The 19,956-nt window shown below is 41.1% G+C and overlaps 1 protein-coding gene across 4 annotated transcripts in view; it reads left to right on the top strand.

The window, feature by feature from the left end:
* The window catches only part of GON4L (gon-4 like), a 48,715-nt gene that overhangs the window by 6,570 nt on the left and 22,189 nt on the right, over nt 1–19,956 (top strand). For all 4 annotated transcript variants that reach the window (XM_033092169.1, XM_033092170.1, XM_033092168.1 and 1 more), the window contains 9 exons: nt 4,937–5,124; nt 5,764–5,838; nt 6,011–6,061; nt 8,396–8,446; nt 8,917–9,012; nt 9,438–9,557; nt 10,131–10,301; nt 12,790–12,982; nt 18,833–18,934. In XM_033092169.1, the coding sequence (XP_032948060.1) occupies nt 4,937–5,124; nt 5,764–5,838; nt 6,011–6,061; nt 8,396–8,446; nt 8,917–9,012; nt 9,438–9,557; nt 10,131–10,301; nt 12,790–12,982; nt 18,833–18,934 (1,047 nt within the window). The remainder of the gene's footprint in view (nt 1–4,936; nt 5,125–5,763; nt 5,839–6,010; nt 6,062–8,395; nt 8,447–8,916; nt 9,013–9,437; nt 9,558–10,130; nt 10,302–12,789; nt 12,983–18,832; nt 18,935–19,956) is intronic.

Raw genomic sequence — 19,956 nt, 5'->3', positions numbered from 1 at the left:
ACAAAACCACACAGTCTTGATTACTGACTTTATAGGAAGTCTATAAATCAGGTAGTCTGAGTCTTCAACTTTGTTCTATTCTTTTTAAAACTTATTATTTAAGTGTGTTTTTCCAGGACCCATCAGCTCCAAGTCAAGTAGTTTCAATCTAGTTGTGGAGGAGGCAGCTCGCAGTGGCCCATGTGGGGATCGAACAGGCAACCTTGTTGTTAAGAGCACCGGGGCTCTAACCGGCCTCCCTGAACTTTGTTCTTTTTTTAAAACAAGATCATTGGGCTGGTCTAGGTCCTTTGTATTTGCATATACATTTTAGTATTGGCTTCTCATTTTCTTCAAAAATCCCTTCTGCAATATTGATTGGTAAGGAACCTGTGGATTAATTTGGGAAAGTTGCCGTCTTAACTGTATTGAGCCTACTAATCCATGGACAAGAGATATCTTTTGATCTGTATTTGTAAGTCTTATAAAATTTCCCTCAGCAATATTTCATAGTTTTTAGCATATACGTTTTCTTCACATATTTTCTTAGATTATGAAACACCTAAGTATTTCTTTTTTTATGCTAATATTAGTGTTTCTTTTCAATTTCTAACTGTTCATTGCTAATACTTGGAAATACAGTAGATTTTAGTATATTGGTATATCTTGTGACCTTGCTATAAATATACTTACTAAGCTTCTCCTGCTTTTGTGTAGAAACTTTGAGAATTTCTTACATAGATAGTTATGTCATCTGCAGAGGGCCTCTCCCTCCCCGCTTCCTTTCCTCTCCCGCTCCCTCTCACCTGTCAGTCCCATCTTACTGTACACCAGCTAAGACTTCAGTACCGTGTTGAAGAGAAGTGACCAGAGTGAGCGTCTTTCCTGTATTCCTGATCTCTTGGGGGAAACGCATTCAAATTTTTATATTCGGATGTTTATAGCTGTTGCTTATCATATTGAGGAAGTTCTGTACTATTCCTAGTTGCTGAGAATTTTTATTATGAATTGATGTTTGATTTTGTGAAAAACGTTTTCTGCTTTTTTGCTTTAGTATGTTGATATGGTGAATTATATTGATTGATTTTCAAACTTCAAAGCAATTTTGCATTTCTGAAATAAACCACCCCTTTTGATCATGATTTTATTATGCTTTTTATACATTGCTGGATTTGATTTGCTAATATACTTTGTTAAGGATTTTTGCATCTGTCGTCTGTAGTTTTCTTTTGTTGTAATGTCTGTCTTGTTTGGGTATTAGAGTAACGCTAACCTCATACAATGAGTTGGGAAGTGTTTCTTCTTCTCCTCCTCGTCCTCCTAAGTTTGTGTCAGTTAGTTATTATTTCTTCCTTAAATATTTTGTTGAATGCACCAGTGAAGCCATCTGGGCCTGGAGGTTCTTTGTAGAACGTTTTTAAACTATTCAATTTCTAACAGCTATAGGACTATTCAATTATTGTTCTTGAGTGATCTTTGACAATTGGTGTCCAGCCAAATTATGGAATTTATTGGCATAAAGCTTTTCATGATACTCCTTTGTTATCTTTTTTAATGTCTGTAGGATCTGTAATGATGTCTTTTTATTTCTGACACTGGTAGTTTGTGTCTTAATTATGCTGGCTAGAGGTTTTTCAATATTGGTCTTTTCAAAGGACAAGCTTTTGGTTTCATTAGTTTCTCTATTTTTCTGTTTTGTATTTCATTGCTTTTTGCTGTTGTCTATTTTCTTCTGTTTACTTTGCATTAAATTTGGTCTTTTTCTAGTTTCTTAAAGTATAAGCTTAGATCACTGAGTTGAGACTTTTCTTATTTTCTAATAATAGTATTTAATGTATCAGTTTCCCTTTAAGCACTGCATTAGCTGTGCCCTGCAGATTTTGATAATGTTAGATTTCATTAACTTGAGTTGACAGTATTTTCTAATTTCCTTTGGGATGTCTTCTTTGACACATGGGTTTATTCAGAATTGTGTTGTGTTATTTCCAAATACTTGGAGATTTTTCCAGCTATCTTTTTGTTACTGATTTCTAATTTAATTCCCTTCAGTTCAGAGTATACTGATCATACTTTGTATGATTTCAGTCCTCTTTTATTTGTTGACATTTATCTTATGGCCAAGAATATAATCTTTATTGGTAGCTCTTTTATATGTCAAGAAAGCCAAGAGTTGGTTCTTTGAAAAGATTAATAAAATTGATTAACCTCTAGCCAACAAAAAAATAAGATACAAGTTTCCAATCAGAAATAAGAGGACCTCTATCTTAAGGACATCCCAAAATAAGCATATTGTAAATAAATTTGATAATTTAGAGAAAATGTACAAATTCCTTGAAAAAGACAAATTACCAAACTGACATAAAAAGAAAGAGGCAAATTGTTAAAGAATTTAATCTATCATTTAAGCCTTTTTACAAATTAAACTCCAGGCCTAGCTAGCTTCCTTGGGAAATTCTTACAAAATATTTAAGTAAGAAATAATACGAGTCTTACTTACACAAGATCTTCCAGAGAGCAGAAAATAATGGAAAACTTCTAAACTGATTTTATGAGGTCAGTATAACCCTGATACCAACGCATGAAAAAGACATTGTAAGAAAGGAACATTCTAGCCAATCTCTCTCATAAACAAAGACACAAAAACCGCAAACAATATATTAGGAAATGGATCCAAGAGTACATACATCATGACCAAACAGCTTTCTCCCAGAAGCCAAGAACTGGCTGTAGATTGGTTTGTGAGAAGGGATGCGAGAGGGAAGGGAGGAGCCAAGAGCCGTGAAGAGAGTTTTGGAGTTGATGGAGAAAAGGGATAAATGAGGTGAGAAGAGAGATTTAGGGAAAAGATATACATGTATATATACACATATATATATATATATGTATATATACGTATATACACACACACACACACACACACACACACACACACACAAAGGACTTTAGAAAGTTTTGTTGTGTATTATACTACATGTATATGTAATACCCTTTTTTTCTGCTTTCTCAAAAGACCAGTAGTAAAGAGCTCTATCACTTTCTGATACTTCTTTGGAGTTTTATAGTTCTTTTGCATCTATCACCTTGTTGAGACACACCTCAAAACAGTCCTTTTTTCAAAATAAATTAAAGTGTATTGGGGTGACAATTGTTAGTAAAGTTACATGGCTTTCAGGTGTACAATTCTGTAATACATCATCTATTTATCACATTGTGTGTTCACCACCTAGGGTCAGTTCTTCTGTCACCATGTGTTTGATCCCCTTCACCCTCTTCTACCACTCCCCTCCCCCACTACCCTCTGATAACCATTAAACTATTGTCTGTGTCTATGAGTTTTTGTTTCTTCGTTTGTTTGTCTTGGGGGCAGTCCATTCTTGTTTAGGTTACATGAATATAAAATGTGTATGGTTGAATTCTACCTCTTTTTCCTTAAAAGTAATTATCAAAACAATTTCCATGTCATTAGAAACTCTTTGTAGACATTTTTTCCTAGTTTCCCTCCCACACTGCTTAAAAAGACAATTTTTTTTAAAACTTTTATTTAAGTGTATTTTTCCGGGACCCATCAGCTCCAAGTCAAGTAGTTGTTTCAGTCTCGTTGTGGAGGGCACAGCTCACAGTGGCCCATGTGGGGATCGAACCGGCAACCTTGTTGTTAAGAGCACCGTGCTCTAACCAGCTGAGCTATCCGGCTGCCCCAAAAAGATAATTTTTAGTGGCTCGGTAACAGTCTGGTGTAGGTATGTACCAATGTTCAGTTAACTGTTCCTTTAACATTGGACATTTAGCAGTTTTCTGTGTTTTTGCTAAAATAATTAATGTTCAAATTAATAACTTAATTATTCATTCTTCCAGCGTCTTTGCCTGTCTAACTATTTCCATAAGAAGAATTATTGGATTGAAAGTTATCAAATTCTTGATATATTCACAAGTGCAAAAGCAATTGTTTGAAGTTACTAATAATTTTTCACTAAGAAAATACTGCCAGGGTGCAGCTTGAAGGTTATAAAGTCTTTTAAACAGACAAGGTCAACTTGATATTAATTGTCTTTAATCCCTTGTTTTCAGACAGGGGCCGACCAAAAATATCAGACGGGAGCCTCATTTTGGAGTTGCATAATAATCTTACCAGATTCTAATAATCAAGAAGTTTTTCTTGGGGTGGCCAGTTAGCTCAGTTGGTTAGAGTGCGTTGCTACTAACACCAAGGTTGCCGGTTTGATCCCTGCATGGGCCACTGTGAGCTGCGCCCTCCTTTAAAAAAAAAGTTTTTCTTTTTGTCTGGTTGTATATGTGTTCCTTTCTTGTAGAGTAGAGACATTTTATCCCTTTTTTATTTATATAGTTCAGAGTGGAGTTTTTGTTGATTTGCTCTGTGTTTTTCTCTTTTACCTGAATAGTATTACAATAATGAGAAATTATATTTGTAATTTGTTTCATTGTTTACACAGCGCACGTGCGCGTGTGTGAAATTTTGCTTAATTTCCATGGCATCCCTGATGGGCAAATATCTGTATTTACAAAAGAAAAAAATGGGGCTTTATTGCCAAGAACTGGGCCACAAACCCAGGGTTTCCGATGTATTATCTGTAGAGTGCTGATTAAGACTGCAGATTCTAGAGCTGGAGTGCTTGGCTTGAAACATGGCTGTCATTACTAGCTTTTGGGAAAGTTTCTTACCTCTGCCTCAGTTTATTCATCTGTACAGTGGGGACAAGAATAGTCCCTACGTCATAAGGTTGCTATGAGGGATAAGTGAATTAATATGTATAACGTGTGTAGAAGACTGACATGAGATAAGTATTCAGTGAGTGTTAGAGATTGTTACTGTGACAGTTCTGCCATCTCTGTCATCTCAAAGTCTGCTTGGATTTCCAGGGCCAGACAGCAGCAGCTTGTTTTTCTTTCTGGGAGCAGTTGTTTGGAGATTCTGGTGATGTTCTTGGTTTGTTTGCAGAGGAGCAAGACAATGAAGAAAGTGAGAAACGGCAGAAGAAGAAGAAGGGGACCAAGAGGAAGCGAGATGGGAGGGGTCAGGAAGAAGGGGCGTGTGACCTGAAGCTGGACGACGTGCTGGACCGTACCCTGGAGGACGGCGCGAAGCAGCACAACCTGACGGCCGTCAACGTGCGGAACATCCTCCACGTGAGTAAGGCCGGGAGCTCGGGAAGCAAATGAGAATGCCCCGGAAGTTCCCGACTCCTGCCTGGTATGTGACTGACTCCTTTTGTGAGTTTCCGGGGCAAAACATTTCACATTCCAAGATAGCTTTCTCTTTACACTCAGCACGAGTTTGGAATCTGAACACATGGTAAAGAACTTAACTGGGAAGGTAAACTGTTCCTCTGCTTCCTTCCACTGATTTGAATGTTCAGTGTATTGTTTAGCACCTTCAGGACTAACATTCACACTGGATTTACCCTTTTGTGGGTTAACAGTTTGCAGTACTTTGCACATCTGCAAATACTGTTCTTTGATATGTAGCAACACAGCTGTTTACAAAGCCTTTGTTGTTTATTACTGTTTCTCTTAAGCATTTATTACCTCACAATCTCTTTTTATGTGAGCCATTCCTGTTCCCCAAAGCAGCTAATGAAATTGGCCTGTTCACTGCTGCAGTGTTTGGAGCTGTGTGCTTTTGTCCACAACTTGCTTCTTTGCTTTCAGTTCCCTTGCATCCCCCCAATCTGAAGCTGTTTGAGTATCTAGCAGAATTACAGAGACACGAGTATTATCTAGATGACACATCTTTGTTGCATAAAGTGAAATTTTATCTTTCTCCAGGAAGTAATCACAAATGAACACGTGGTAGCGATGATGAAAGCAGCCATCAGTGAGACGGAAGATATGCCGATGTTTGTGAGTAATCCGTTTGTCATGGAGCAGAGCTCCCTGTAAACTGGCAATGTGGGGCAGGTCACTGGGGGCTCTGTAAATAGTCTGACAGTTGGGGGCCAGGGCAGCGTCTCAAAACCCAAGGATCACATGATGATTTTTATTGACTCGTTTCTTCTCATTTTCCCCTCCTTAGGAGCCCAAAATGACACGCTCTAAACTTAAGGAAGTGGTGGAAAAAGGAGTGGTAGGTGTTATTTTTTCTTTATTTGTTTAGCTTGGTAAGTAACTTCTAATCATAGGTTATTTGTAGGGAAAAAATACAGGAAAGATTTATTGTTTGCCTGGGTTTACCTCCTTGAAGGATTTTTGCAAGGCTCATAATACCAGAATGGGCCAGGGAGCTGTGTTCTACACAACTAGACTGAGAAACAACGGCTTGAACCGGAGTGGGGGGCGGAGGTGGAAAAAGTGGGGGGCGGAAACGGATTTGTAAAAGACAAGTAGACACGGAATATATGAAACCATTGTCAGAGTTTATTGTTATTTTAATTGATGTGGAATTATTCCTTTTTGGAGGTACTAGATAGAGAACCATTTAGAATGGTAGAAAGCAGTGAGAGGTCAGATTTTTTTATCCCTGTTCTAAGATATGTGCATCGTGTTTAGAGTGTGTTTTTCAAAGTGTGTCCAAAGGGACCACTTAGGTCGAGATCACCGTGGTGTGGGGTCCCTCAGGAGTGCCCACTACCAGTGCACGTTCTTGGGCTCACCCCAGACCTAGGACTCGGGGCCGTGGGTGGGCAGGGGACTGTGTGCATTGGTGAAAACGTGCTCATTCCTTCCTTTGCACACGGAAGTACGAGAACCACTTCACTTCGGAAGTATCCTGGAGCGTGTCATATCCTGTTTAGCAAGCACCTGTCCTGTGTGTGCTTACCTTCTGTGGCAAGGCAGGCGATAGTTCGGAGGGGGCCCGTTCTGTCTCTGATAGGAAGGAATATGGACCCCAAATATATACTGTCGTTTCCGTCCGTCTGTCCAGTTCCGTTCCTTGCAACCTAATAGAAGAAATAAGTCTGTTCCTTCCATACAACCTTTCCTCTAGTTGAAGAAAGCTAGTATGTTTTTTGGTAACATTCTTTCTTGCTAGACAGTCCCATTTTTAATTGGTCTTTATGTGACAAGGCTTTGAATACCTTCACCAATCTGCCCCATTTCTTCTGAATGTGCCTAGTTTGTCAAAACTGTGGCTAACGTGGAATCTACTGCCCAGATGTGGTTCAGCTAATACGAGTGAGGTTATCCCTTCAGAGTTCCAGATACCGTATTTCTCTTAATGCGGCCTAAGTTTGCACTGGCTTTTTTTGGACAGCCACATCATTTTCTTTTGTTTAATTGACTGACTCTGGTTGCATAAAGTGAAATGTCATCTTTCTCCAGGGAGTACACAAATGGACATGTAGCAATGATGAAAGCAGCCATCAGTGAGACAGAGGTTGTATGTCTCTCTGACATGCAGAGTATAAGTAACATTGATTCCATATTTGATTTGGAAGAAAGACCGAGGAGATCCACCACAGGCTCTGGATTCTGTTTCCCAGCCCTGAATACAGGTGTAGAGAAGTTGGAGCACCGAAGACTCTAGTTCATGTGGGAGAGCAAGGAATAGGGTTCAGGTCTCCTGCTTCTTACGGCTTAATAGACTGACTCCAGCACACTTCCCGGTGGGTTTGGCAGTGGGGAAACTGACTGGTTCAGAAACAGACACGGGAAGGGGTGTGGACCTGAGTCACATCAGCGCCTGTCCCCCAACTGGCTTCCCTGCGCAGAGCGAGATAAAAGGCCAGGATGTGGCAGGGCTGAGAGGTGGGGAACCTGAGCTCCTAGTAGACACAGCCCAGCCTTGGATTCTGTTCATGAGAGGATTCTGATCGGGTCAAAAGGAAGTGGTCGAGAAATTGTGCCCCACAGTGGCCTTTGTTAGCACTGCGTGGGAGCTTTAAAAAATTCTTTATAAAATGTCCCCCCCCAACTCTGTTGTTTTAAAACATACAAAAAGTTGAAAGAATTGTAATGAATCTAGATTCTATCTAGATCTAACAATTATAACATTTTACCATATTTTCTTTATATCTCTCTATCTCTATTGGGTTTTTTTCCTGTACTATTTGAAAATAAGTTGTGGACAACTTGACAGTGATGTCAAAAGGCTACTGTATCACCTGTAATATCTTAGGTTTGTCTACTATTGTACTTGACAAACAGTTTTCAGGTTCATTATTCCACGTGAACCAAGCTGTGATACAAAGTAGGCAAGGAGGTCCTGTCTCCACTTATGGATGATACAGAGTCTTACTGGGGTTATGGCAGAAATGCTAATGATGGAAATGGATCCTCTCTCCTTTCTACTGTCAAGCTGACAGATAGCAGCGAGTACACCCTCAGGGGTAATCAGTGCCCCTAGCTCGCTGCAGCTGGCGTTAGGTAGACGGCTCTTTGTGATGGCAAAGAGGAATTAAAAATGAAAACAGCCTATTACAGTTAAGAGAACTTAATTATTTATATTCTTTGTTGGTAGGTAATTCCGACATGGAATATTTCACCAATTAAGAAGGCCAATGAAATTAAGGTAAACTTGGAATAGGTAATTCTTATTGTTTTCCAGAAAGACTTCGTCCCTTTTGAAACCTAAATGCTTCCTTTCTATTTGTTAACATTTTGGGGGACTTGGAATTGAAACTTTTAAAATCCCAGCTTTGCTCTTAACGCTGTGACCAAAGATTGAAGTTCTCCATAGGATGTAATAGTCACTTGCTAGTGCTTTGTTTTCCTGAGGAGATATATAAGATCAATGAATGGTGATAGGGGAAAGTAAATAAATGTCTCCTAAGTTTAAAAAAAAAAAAAATTCCCAGCTTTGTTTTCCCCTCCTGTTACTCTCAGATTTGACTCTCTTGCTAGGACTCTCTTGAAGCCCCGCTTCACTCATTGTGTTCTTAGATTTTTTTCCTCTTGCTCTGCCCTTTCCCCATATTTTCCACATCCATACGACTTGTGTTTCCTTTCACTTCATTTCTTTCTGGAACTGTACTTGTGTAGCCTCCTCAGTTCGTGGATATCCACCTTGAAGAAGATGATTCGTCAGATGAAGAGTACCAACCCGACGATGACGACGAGGACGAGACCGCCGAGGAGGTAGGCGGGGCGTGTGAGTGTCAGCCGCGGACACAGACAGAGTGGGGCCGGGAGGCCTTCGCCACCTCGCCAGTCCTCTTCTGTAGAGAGGACTGAGACGCGAGCTTTCCGAGCTTCCCCTGTGATGTAGCATATCACTGTAGCGCATTTTCATCACTGTGTGATACTCTGTGCGGACGTGTTTGTGAAAGGATTTTAAATGAAGGCCCTACAGGTTGCTCCAGTGTGCAGGGCTGGTGGGCATAGTGAGCTGGTCCCTGTTCCCACCTTCCGAATACTGAGCTTCTCTTTCAATTGTGTTTGCTCTCACTCTGACGGACCGACTGACTGATATTCTGTGATTCTGTCTCCTGAGACATTTCAGACTCAGTGGAATGACGTAGGGGCAGGAATATGAATGAAAGTGAATGGGGTTTGTTTTGTAGAGTTTGTTGGAAAGTGATGTTGAAAGCACTGCGTCATCTCCACGTGGGGCGAAGAAATCCAGACTGAGGCAGTCTTCTGAGATGACCGAAACAGATGAGGAGAGCGGCATGTTATCAGAGGTAAATGTGCGTCGCACACAAGAGAAGTTCTAACTATGGAAGGAAATATGTACCCGTGATTCTGAGCCGTCACCCTTTGCCAAACCCGATGCCAGATCAGTCATCGTGCCAGTATCTGCCCGGTGTTTTTCATTGGTTATAACTGTTTAGCAAAGTCTTAAGTCAGTGAACATCTTAGAGAAAGCTGAACTCAGTGAAAGGGAGAGAGCTGTTTTGAATTCTCCTTAAGGGGCCAAATATGAGTGACGAGCAGAGTTTCTTTTCTTCTACCCTTCCCTTTTTCATACCTGTTCTCTAATACTGTCCTAAAGCCATGTTTATTAGATTTCCCACTTTTGGTATCTAAGTAGCACCCTGTTGGCTTCATTGGAAAGAGCATGAAACCTAATTGTGTAGATCAATGCGAGTATACTTGACAGTGCCCTTGTTTTATGTCCCTCTATCTAGATGGGGAGAGAAAGATCACTAGACGTCAAAGATCTGTCTCTCCCTGCTTCTTTTTTTTTTTCTGTTTTTCTCCTCGTTCTCCCTCCCTTCCTTTTATTTTTTAATGTGCTTGCCTCTTTAAATCAGGCTGAGAAAGTCACCACACCTGCCGTCAGGCACATCAGTGCTGAGGTAGTGCCCATGGGGCCCCCGCCCCCCCCAAAGCCCAAGCAGACCAGGGACAGTGCGTTCATGGAGAAGTTGCACGCCGTGGATGAGGAGTTGGCTTCCAGTCCGGTCTGCATGGATTCTTTCCAGGTAAACGTGTTTCTAAATCGCTGAGAAAGTCAGATGGAGTAATTTAGTTGTGGCTCAGGTTGGGAAGGGAGAGGAGAAGATATTAAATTCTGCTATAATAAGTAAGAGCTGTGAAATTGTAGGTCTTTGATACTCTTATTTCGTTTGTGCTGTTTTACTGTGAAAGTGGCAGCTCCTGAGGACAGAATAAGGTATGTGACAGAGAGCATTTTAAAATGTGGAACATAGAAACAACCATCAGATCCCCCAAGTACTAACTTTTACCACAATTGCCTTATTCTCTCCCTCTTTCTCTCTCTATACACATAATTCTTTTCCTGAATCACTTTAGAGTATGTTGCAGCATGATGTTAAAAATTTCCCTAGGGTTAAGGTGTGCCAAGAGAGGAAACAGAAATGTGTTGGGAGGTTGTTGCAGTCGTCTAGGGAACACTTTCTAAATAGATCTGCCTTTTCACTAGAGCCCCTGTCCAAATCCCAGCTGCTCTTTCTTTTTGTAGAAATCGCCAAGCTTATCCTAAAATTCATATGGAAATGCAAGGAACCTAGACTAGCCAAAACAATCTTAAAAAAGAACAAAATTGGAAGTCTGTACTTCCTGATTTCAAAAGTTACTACAAAGTTACAGTAATCAAGACAGTCTGGTATTAGCCTAAGAACAGACATATAGATCAATAGAACAGGATTGAGAACTCCGAAGTAAACCCTTACATTTGTGGTCAGTTGAGTTTTGACAAGCGTGCTAAGGCCAACTAATGAAGAAAGAATAGTCTTTCCAACAAATGGTGCTGGGAAAATTGGAAATTCACAGGTAAAAGTATAAAGTTGGACCCTTACCTTATACCACACACACAAATTAACTCAAAATAGATTATTGTTATACCTGAAACTAATACAAAATAATATTGAACGTCAGCTGTGACTGAAAAAAAGAAGTAATTAAAAAAAAAATCACTGACCTAAATGTAAGAGCTCAAACTATAAAACTCTTAAAAGAAAACAGGAGTAAATCTTTGTAACTTTGATTATGCAGTGGTTTCTTAGATGTATCACCAAAGCCCAAGTGATGGGAAAAATAGGTACATTGGACTCATCAAAATTAAAAACTTGTGTTTCTTAGGGTGCCACCAAGAAGGTGAAGACAACCCCCAGAATGAGAGAAAATGATTGCAAATCACATACTTCATAAGGGACTTGTATCCGTAATACATAATGAACCCTTGTAACTCAACAATAAAAACACAATCCAGTTCAAAAATGGGCAAAGGACAGATGGGAGGGGGTTGGAGGGATGGATAAAAAAGAAGCAAGGGAGTAAGACGTATAAATTGGCTGTTATACAAACAGTCATGGGGATGTAAAGTACAGCACAGGGAATATAGTCAATAATACTGTAATAACTACATAAGGGGCCAGGTGGGGACTAGACTTAACAGGGGATCACTTCATAAGTTATATAAACGTCTAACCACTATTCTGTACACCTGAAACTAATGTATATCAACTGTAATTGAAAAATTAAAAAAAAAATTTTTAATGGGCAAGGGATATGAATAGCCAAGAAGATACACACAGGGCCACTAAGCACATGAAAAGATACTCAGCATTGTTGGTCATGAGGACAGTGCAAATCAATACTGCGAGGGGTACCACTTCACAGCCACGAGGGCGGCTGTTGTGAAAACCATGTTCGATGACAAGCGTTGGTGAGGATGGGGAGAAATGTGGACGGAAAGTGGTGCAGCCACTTGGAAAAAAGTTTGGCGGTTCCTCAGAAAGTTACACATAGGACCCAGCAGTTCCCCTTGAAGAGGGCTGAGTACACACGTCCATGTAGAAACGTGTACACAAATGTTCACAACAGCATAATTCAGTAGCCCCAAAGTGGAAACAAACGTCCATCACATGATAAATGAATAAACCAAAAATGGCATCTCTGTATAATGGAATATTACTGTGCAATAAAAAGGAAGGAAATATTGGTACGTGGTAGGAAATGGATCAACTTTGAAAACGTTATGCTAAGTAAAGGAAGCCAGAGACAAAAGGCCCTGCATCGTATGATTCCATTTATATGAAGCAGCCGCCTAAGCAAATCCACAGAGACAGGAAGCAGATGAGTGGTTGCTGGGGCCCGGGTGTGGGGAGGATGGGATTTCTCTTTTGGGGGTGAGGCCATTGTTCTGGAGTTTTGATGGTCACACAGCTCTGAACAGAGCAAAACCCACTCAGTTTTACCCTTTAAAAGGGTGGATTTTATGGTACGTAAATTCTGCCTTAATACAGCTGTTACAAATGTTCCTGAAATGTTGGTTTTAAAAGCTATGTCGTTGTCCTTCAAGTTTCTTGAAGAAGGCTAAACCCCAGTGGTGTTTAGAGAAGAGACCTGTGGTTTCCGCTGAGAAGAGCAGCACGCAGGCTCCGGGGAGGTCGGGGGCATTTGGAAGCTGTAGGTCTCAGTGACGTGTTTCTGTGTCTCCGTTGCCAGCCCATGGATGACAGCCTCATTGCATTCCGAACCCGCTCGAAGATGCCCCTGAAAGATGTTCCCCTGGGGCAACTGGAGGCAGAGCTCCAGGCTCCAGACATCACCCCAGACATGTACGACCCCAATACAGCAGATGACGAGGACTGGAAGACGTGGCTCGGGGGGCTCATGAATGGCGACGTGGGGGACGAAGGTCAGTGGCTCTGGTGGCGCGTATTGTCTGCTCTGTCCGTTAGCCCCGCGGTGCTGTCGTTTGTGAGGAGCGTAAAGCAAGGGGTGTGTTTGGTTAATTGAGCTGAATTTTGTGTTTAACCAACAGTTTATTTTAAATCAACAGTTAAATTTCCTGCCCTCCCGTTTTTGATTAAGAATCTTTTTGGGACTCTTTTGAATGCTAAGAACCCCCCCCCCCGAAACATGAATGCACACATAAGTTTAGATACCATTTTGTGAGAGTGCATTGACTCCAAGACTCTTGTGTTAGTTGAGGTTCTTTATGATGATGCAAGTGAAAGAAGACTAACTCCCAACTTGCAGAAGGTCAGATGAATCCAAATTCTGCAAGGGGAAGAAAAACCTGCAGTGGGATTGAGGCACTGCCCTTCTTCCCTCTCTACAGCCGTCATCTCGGTCAGCTCCATTTTCAAACCTGTTATTTTCCATAAGGCTGGAACTATGGTCATAAGCGCACCGTTTTCTTCTTGCTTTGCCCGCACATGAGAAGGACTCTCGACACGCTGACCTGTGAAAAGCCAGGAGAACAACTCAGACTGATTGGTCTGATCACATGCTCACTCTCGGTGATGCATGGGATTTGTAGGGACACTGCTCAGCAGAGAGTCCTGGATTGGCAGCACCTTTTAGAACAATGAGCTTGGATTAGGCACTTATTCAAGAGAATGGGTAGTGTTTGCACAAGTGGGGAAGGAGTAGTGATCAGACAAAAACAGTGCGGACTACAGTCATGCCTAGTGTAAAAATCCCAGCCACAACCCTGGTTTGGTTTAGAATACAGGCAAAAGTTCCTATTGAAATAAACATTAAAGTTGTCTTTGGTGCCCCATTCATCGTTTTGTGCAATGCGTCTGTGTAGGTTGCAAAGATATAAGGAGATTGTGTGTGTGGTGATTCCAGACGATGCCACATTCTTTTGATGGAATCAGGGCAATTTTGTTATTGTTCCCTTTTGAATTTCTTCAGTGGGAGTGACCAGAATATTTTATTAGTTGTGTTGTAGAGGAGTCACATGTTTTAAAAAAATTTATGTAACTGAACCAATGTCAAGGTTACTTGCATTTTTATGTAAGCAGAGTCATCCACTGTCTCACGTTAATCTGAAGCTAATTCATTGCTCCTGTTTGTGGATCAGATCGTGTCCTATCAAATCTACTTACAGACAACCTACACAGCCCATCTGTATTCTTTCCCTGCCTTCTGAGAACAACCACCATAAAGTGGTATGTTGAAAAGAATAATGCTTTAGGATAAATAGGAGAACATACAGTCTGGATGGAAATAGACGGAGTAAATGTTTGGGTAGGTAAGGCTAGGAATAACTGGAACAATGAATGGAAGAAAATAAATCCTTGAATGTACCTTATAAAGCTGTTAATAATTATATTGTACATTGTTTGGCAAATGTTTATCGAGTACTTTCCTTTTATAAGGCGTACTACGTAGGCTCCATGAGAGAGAAAGGTGCACAGTCGTTTGTCAGGAAATAAGACTTGTATGAGTGGTGCCTGGCCCATTGTTAGATGCGCAGTGTGTTTCAGGTGAATGAAGTTGAATAAGCTCAGATACATCATAAAAATGGCATAAATACTGTTCTAGAAGAGGGAGGAAGAATTCTTGTTTAGAATGATCAGAGGAAGTGGTAATTGAGATGGACCTTTGAGAGAGATTTGACGACAGTGACCGTGAGTGAGGGGGGAGCACGTAGGTGGAAGTGACGTGAGATGTGATACGTATTCTGGGTTCTGTACTCTGGGTCCTCCTAGGAGTTTCATTTTCTGTATTACATACGTGCTTGGTGTCAAGAAATCAAATTAGTCCTCACTTAACATCATTGATAGGCTTTGGGAGTTTAAGTAAAATGAGCTAGAATGAAACCAGCTTTACCATAAGCTAACTGACTGCTGTACACAAGAGGTAAGTTCCTGTGGCCTTCTATCAACGTAATAACGACATGATTGTGGTTGAAGGAAATAATGCTATTCGAGAACTGCCTGTGTTATATAACGAAAACTAAAGCCCCTCCCATGATGACAGTTTCGTACCCCAGCGGGATCACTGATAATATTTTGGTGTGCATCTCTTAAGAGTTTTCAAATCTAAAATTACCTTTTTGTTTTTCACATTAATGTAGAAGTAGGGAGAATTTTATTCCCAAATTTAAAATAAAGACTTTCCCCCAAACATTTAGAAAAGACAGATAACAAGTAAGTTGGTATGAATCTTAGCACTTTTCTTTTTTTCCACCCACCCTCTATAGCAGAACTGCTAATGAGTGACAGAATGCACAAAGTCGGACGAGGGGAAGATGAAAGCTGAACTTGAGTCATCGTAATCGACAACTGATATGTTACCCCATTAGTCTTTCTGAGGGGAGTCTAAGCTTCTGGCTTTTCTATTACTCACCCCTCAGAGAATCTCATGAAAGCTCTGTAGCCGCTCTAGAAAGCTGTACATATCTACATACATGGATTTTTTTTCAGGATTTGTAAATCTCTTTCATTTATTGACACTTCCTTTTTCTACCAACCTATCCCAAGGCCCGCGACACCAACGCTCAAATCTGTGCAGACAGAAATGAACAGGGACATAGGTATTTCTGTCGATTTTGGAGAAATCTCCGAGAAAGTCTTGTGCCAGTGGTAAGAAGCAGTTTGTGACACTGTGAGGCATAGAACCCAGTTTACCATTCCAGGAACATATCTGATAGCAGCAATCTCGGGACATTAAAGTGTTTTACAGATGAATATGACTCTTCATAAGCCAGCTCTGCTTTTTTGTCCTCAGAACTAAGCTGAGACAAAATTTTGCCAGTAATTAAGTCAGGTTCTCGTAGCTTCGTCAGTGGCAGCAGCTTCCGTGCCCTGACGTTCATCACCTTGGTTGGAAGAGCTGAGACGGTAGCTGTTGAGGGGGGAAGGCCAGACAGAGTTGGCTGTCCGGGTTTCGGGAGTCCAGGGCAGTGTTTTTTTATCATATATATGGTCCCTAGAACTGGCATCACAGCCAAGGAGGGTAAGGTGTGTGTTGGGTGGTGTTAATCAAAGCTGCAGATTCCAGGGCCTCCCCCCCCCCACGCCCACTTAATCAGCATCTAATGGGTGTGGCCTAAGGATCTAATTATTTATATCCTAAAGATGGGAGACTACTGGTCTGGGAGTAGTGAGTGCATGATAAGGGGAGATTGAGGAATATTGGTGAGTGCAGAGGGTGAAAATCTGTAAAATTCAGTATTTTTGTGTGTTTGCTTTTAGGACGGATTAAAAAGAGGACATAAAGCCAAAGACTGGGATAGGTGTGGGCCCCAGACCCACCAGCTTAATTTACGTGCTGGTAAATAGGAAACAGTGCTAGGTAGAGAGAGCCTGACGCCGCCCTTGAACCATATGCTGGTCTGTTTTTGTAGCATTACGTGGCTAACTGTTTTCACATGTTCCTAGTACCGTCTGATCTGCAGGGCGTTAAAAGGGAGAGTCTCGTGTATTGGAGGGGTATCCCAAACTGATGAGCTGAGACCCTGGTATTGTTAATCATTCAAAAAAGTACGGGGACTCAGAGGGCGTATTCCACAACCACAGTGCTGAAAGCTCTTTCAACATGTTTGCCAAGTGGGTTCTCGGAAAATACTGGCTGACCCATTTGTGCCTTGTGGGCAGAAGCTGTCTGTCACAGTTCTTGCACCGCAACAGCTGGGGGCCCAGCCCTTCATACGCTGCCCGTATGTTACAGGCTCTTCCAGAGCATTCGTCATACCCCAGTGTTTGGAGAGAACCTGCTGGGAAGAGACTTACAAGGAAAGTACCTGAGAGATTAGGAAGACAAGATTCTGTTCCTAAGGCTTAAAGAAAAAAAATTTTTTTTAAATAACTTTTATTTTTTATTTATTCCCCCCCACCCTCCACTTCTTCCACCTCCCCCTACCCCCCGCACCCCCCACTCTGGTTCAAGCCGTTGTTTCTCAGTCTGGTTGTGTAGGACACAGCTCCCTGGCCCATGCTGGTTTTATGGGCCTTGCGCTCCCCAGGCTGAGGCAGTCGGTTGCCATTCGTTGGTCGGCTGCTCACGGCAGACGTTTTACTGGGGAGATAAACCCGCAAATGGATGAAAAAGATTTGACATTTATATAGCCGTGTATAAGCAAGTGCAAATTAATGTATTGGAAACTGAGTATAAACATTAAACAAAGGATACCAGGTTAGATTGGGGTTAATCAGTACAGATTTTCCAATGATTGTGAACCAAATGTGTGTGTGTATTTTCATTTTTAATGAAAGATACTCATTTATTATGAAAAAAGTAAAACATGGAAAAGTACAAAGTTCAGAGTTCTATTCTTCAGGCTGTTAATACTTTCTTGATATCTTCCGTGTATTTAATCAAGCACATATTTATCTTAAATAAGATTGTTTTTTTCCACAAAAGGAGTCAAACTACATCCTGTTCTGCATCTTCACCTAGTTTCTTTCACTTGATACAGTTTATTTTATTTTTATTTATTTATTTATTTTTTTAAAGATTTTTTTTATTGGGGAAGGGGGACAGGACTTTTTTGGGGAACAGTGTGTACTTCCAGGCCTTTTTTCCAAGTCAAGTTGTTGTCCTTTCAGTCTTAGTTGTGGAGGGCGCAGCTCAGCTCCAGGTCCAGTTGCCGTTGCTAGTTGCAGGGGCCGCAGCCCACCATCCCTTGCGGGAGTCAAACCAGCAACCTTGTGGTTGAGAACCTACTGCTCCATGTGGGAATCAAACCGGCAGCCTTTGGCGTTAGGAGCACGGAGCTCCAACCGCCTGAGCCACCGGGCCGTCCCTCACTTGATACAGTTTAGACCGTTCCCTGTTGTAATACACAGATCTGTAATTCTCTGTCTTTTAATGGCCACGCACTAGTAAGGAATTTGTTTTGACATTTGGTAGATTTTTAAGGAATTCAGTCCTTCAGTTGTACTGGCCTCATTTCATGTTCTTGGTCGCTGCACGTGGCTGGTACCACCGGTACTGTCCACACGTATGCCGGACTTTTCCGTTATTGCAGAGTTCTGTTAGACTGTACCAACCTAAAGCTGTCCCAGGAGAAATGTCACCTTAGTATGACAATCCCACAGTTCATGACACCTTCACAGTTTCTATTTAGGAATAGGCAAGACATCATAGCATCAACATTAGAGAAAGTTAGGAAGAGAAGAACGCCCATGTTTCTGTACTCTAACATAACATGCATATTATGTTTGTATATTTTTAGTTATTTGAGTCCTATTTTAGGGGTATAATTTTTCATACTTAGGATTATTATGTGTATGATACTGTGTTGTACTTTATCATGTATGTAGTGAATATTTATGGAACGTTACATTTTATGTTTTATACATATATACTATTTTATACTAAGTTGTCAGAATTATAGTCATTCCCTAATTATGGGGAATTAGGGGTGTTCCTTTTTTTCACTATCACTACCTTTGTATAAATAGTTTTACAAAAGTGTTATTTTCATGAGATGCACTATTCAAAGTGGGATTACTGAGATAAATTATAATATTCAGTTTTCTGGCTTTTGCTGCATTTTGAGAGATTTGAGCCGTGTTTGAAGGAAGGAAGGAACTTGACTTATCGGAGAGAATACGAGGTGAGACGGGTCAGCTGTGGGAATGGTCTGTGCAGAGGCACGGAGGGAACACAGAATACGTGATTTCAGACCTTAAGAATCCATGTGCTTTATTGACACAGATTCTTACGGTGCTGAATATCTTACATTTTTACTGGAGAAAAGATTTCAGAGTGGGAAATAAGTGTCTGAAACATTTTTGTCCCTTAGATGAGGCAGATGATGACGACGATCCAGAATATAATTTCCTGGAAGACCGTGATGAGCCAGATACGGAGGATTTCCGCACCGACCGGGCCGTGAGAATCACCAGTGAGTCTGTGTCACATTCACGACGAGTCCTGCTCTGGCCCGTCCCCGTCTACGTTTGTTTGCTCTGGAGATCTTTGCGGGTGAAGCTAAGACATTTAAATTTCCTCTGCCCATTTATTTCTGTAATTCTCGAAATTGAGGAATATATTCAGGAAGCCTGTTAGACACTTGGACACCCAAGTCTTGTGTAAAGGCAGGGACTGTTCTTAGTACCCAAATGATTAAGACATGGCCTCTGCCTTGTAGGACGTCGGCTTAGTAGGGGACACAAACAGAGACAGTTAGAAGCCAAAGTGATAGGTGCTGTGAGAGGTTGTGTGCAAGGTATGCTTGTGGCCTCAAGGAGGATATGATTTAGTGTGTGATATGGAGGGGTGTGTGGGGGATTCACCAGAGGAGAATTTCATCTTAGTTTGGAAGGAGGAGCAGGACATTTTTGGTGAGGCGGGGCAGAGAGGGATATCTGGCAACCACGGAACTGGGAACCAACAACGAATGTGTTTGGAGAATCGTGAGTGGTTTGGTATAGTTGTGGCGTGAGTGGTGGTAGAAAGGTGAGCAGGGAACCTTGACTTTGAGTTTTGATCTATCGAAAAGGAGAACTCAGAGTTTTAAGCAGGAAACAAGGAAATGACTTGGCTTGAGTCATTTGTTTAAAAAATTACTTCATTAGCTAGTTTGCCAGTGATGGAAAACACATATTTCAGAAACTATTGATTTTTACTGAGTGTATGCGTGATCCTCTACTGGAATGGTATACACAACCCAGAGAAAGTAGGTTGTTGGCTTTTGACCAGGTTATGGAGAAAGCTTTATAAGCATCTAAAAGTATTTATTACATACCTAAATAACACAGTTTTTTTTGCAAAGAGAATTATGTAATCACGGTCCTTTCGGACTTATGTTCTAATTTGTTGCTTTATTTCATCTTTCATCTTGTTTTTAAGATTAGAATGCCACTTCCTTTATGAAGCTCTTCCATTTATGTTGGTATGTTACGGCAGTTAAGGAAAGGAAGCACT

Source organism: Rhinolophus ferrumequinum, chromosome 22, assembly GCF_004115265.2.
Source record: "Rhinolophus ferrumequinum isolate MPI-CBG mRhiFer1 chromosome 22, mRhiFer1_v1.p, whole genome shotgun sequence".
Classification (NCBI taxonomy): Eukaryota; Metazoa; Chordata; class Mammalia; order Chiroptera; family Rhinolophidae; genus Rhinolophus; species Rhinolophus ferrumequinum.
This window is presented reverse-complemented; position numbering and strand designations above follow the sequence as displayed.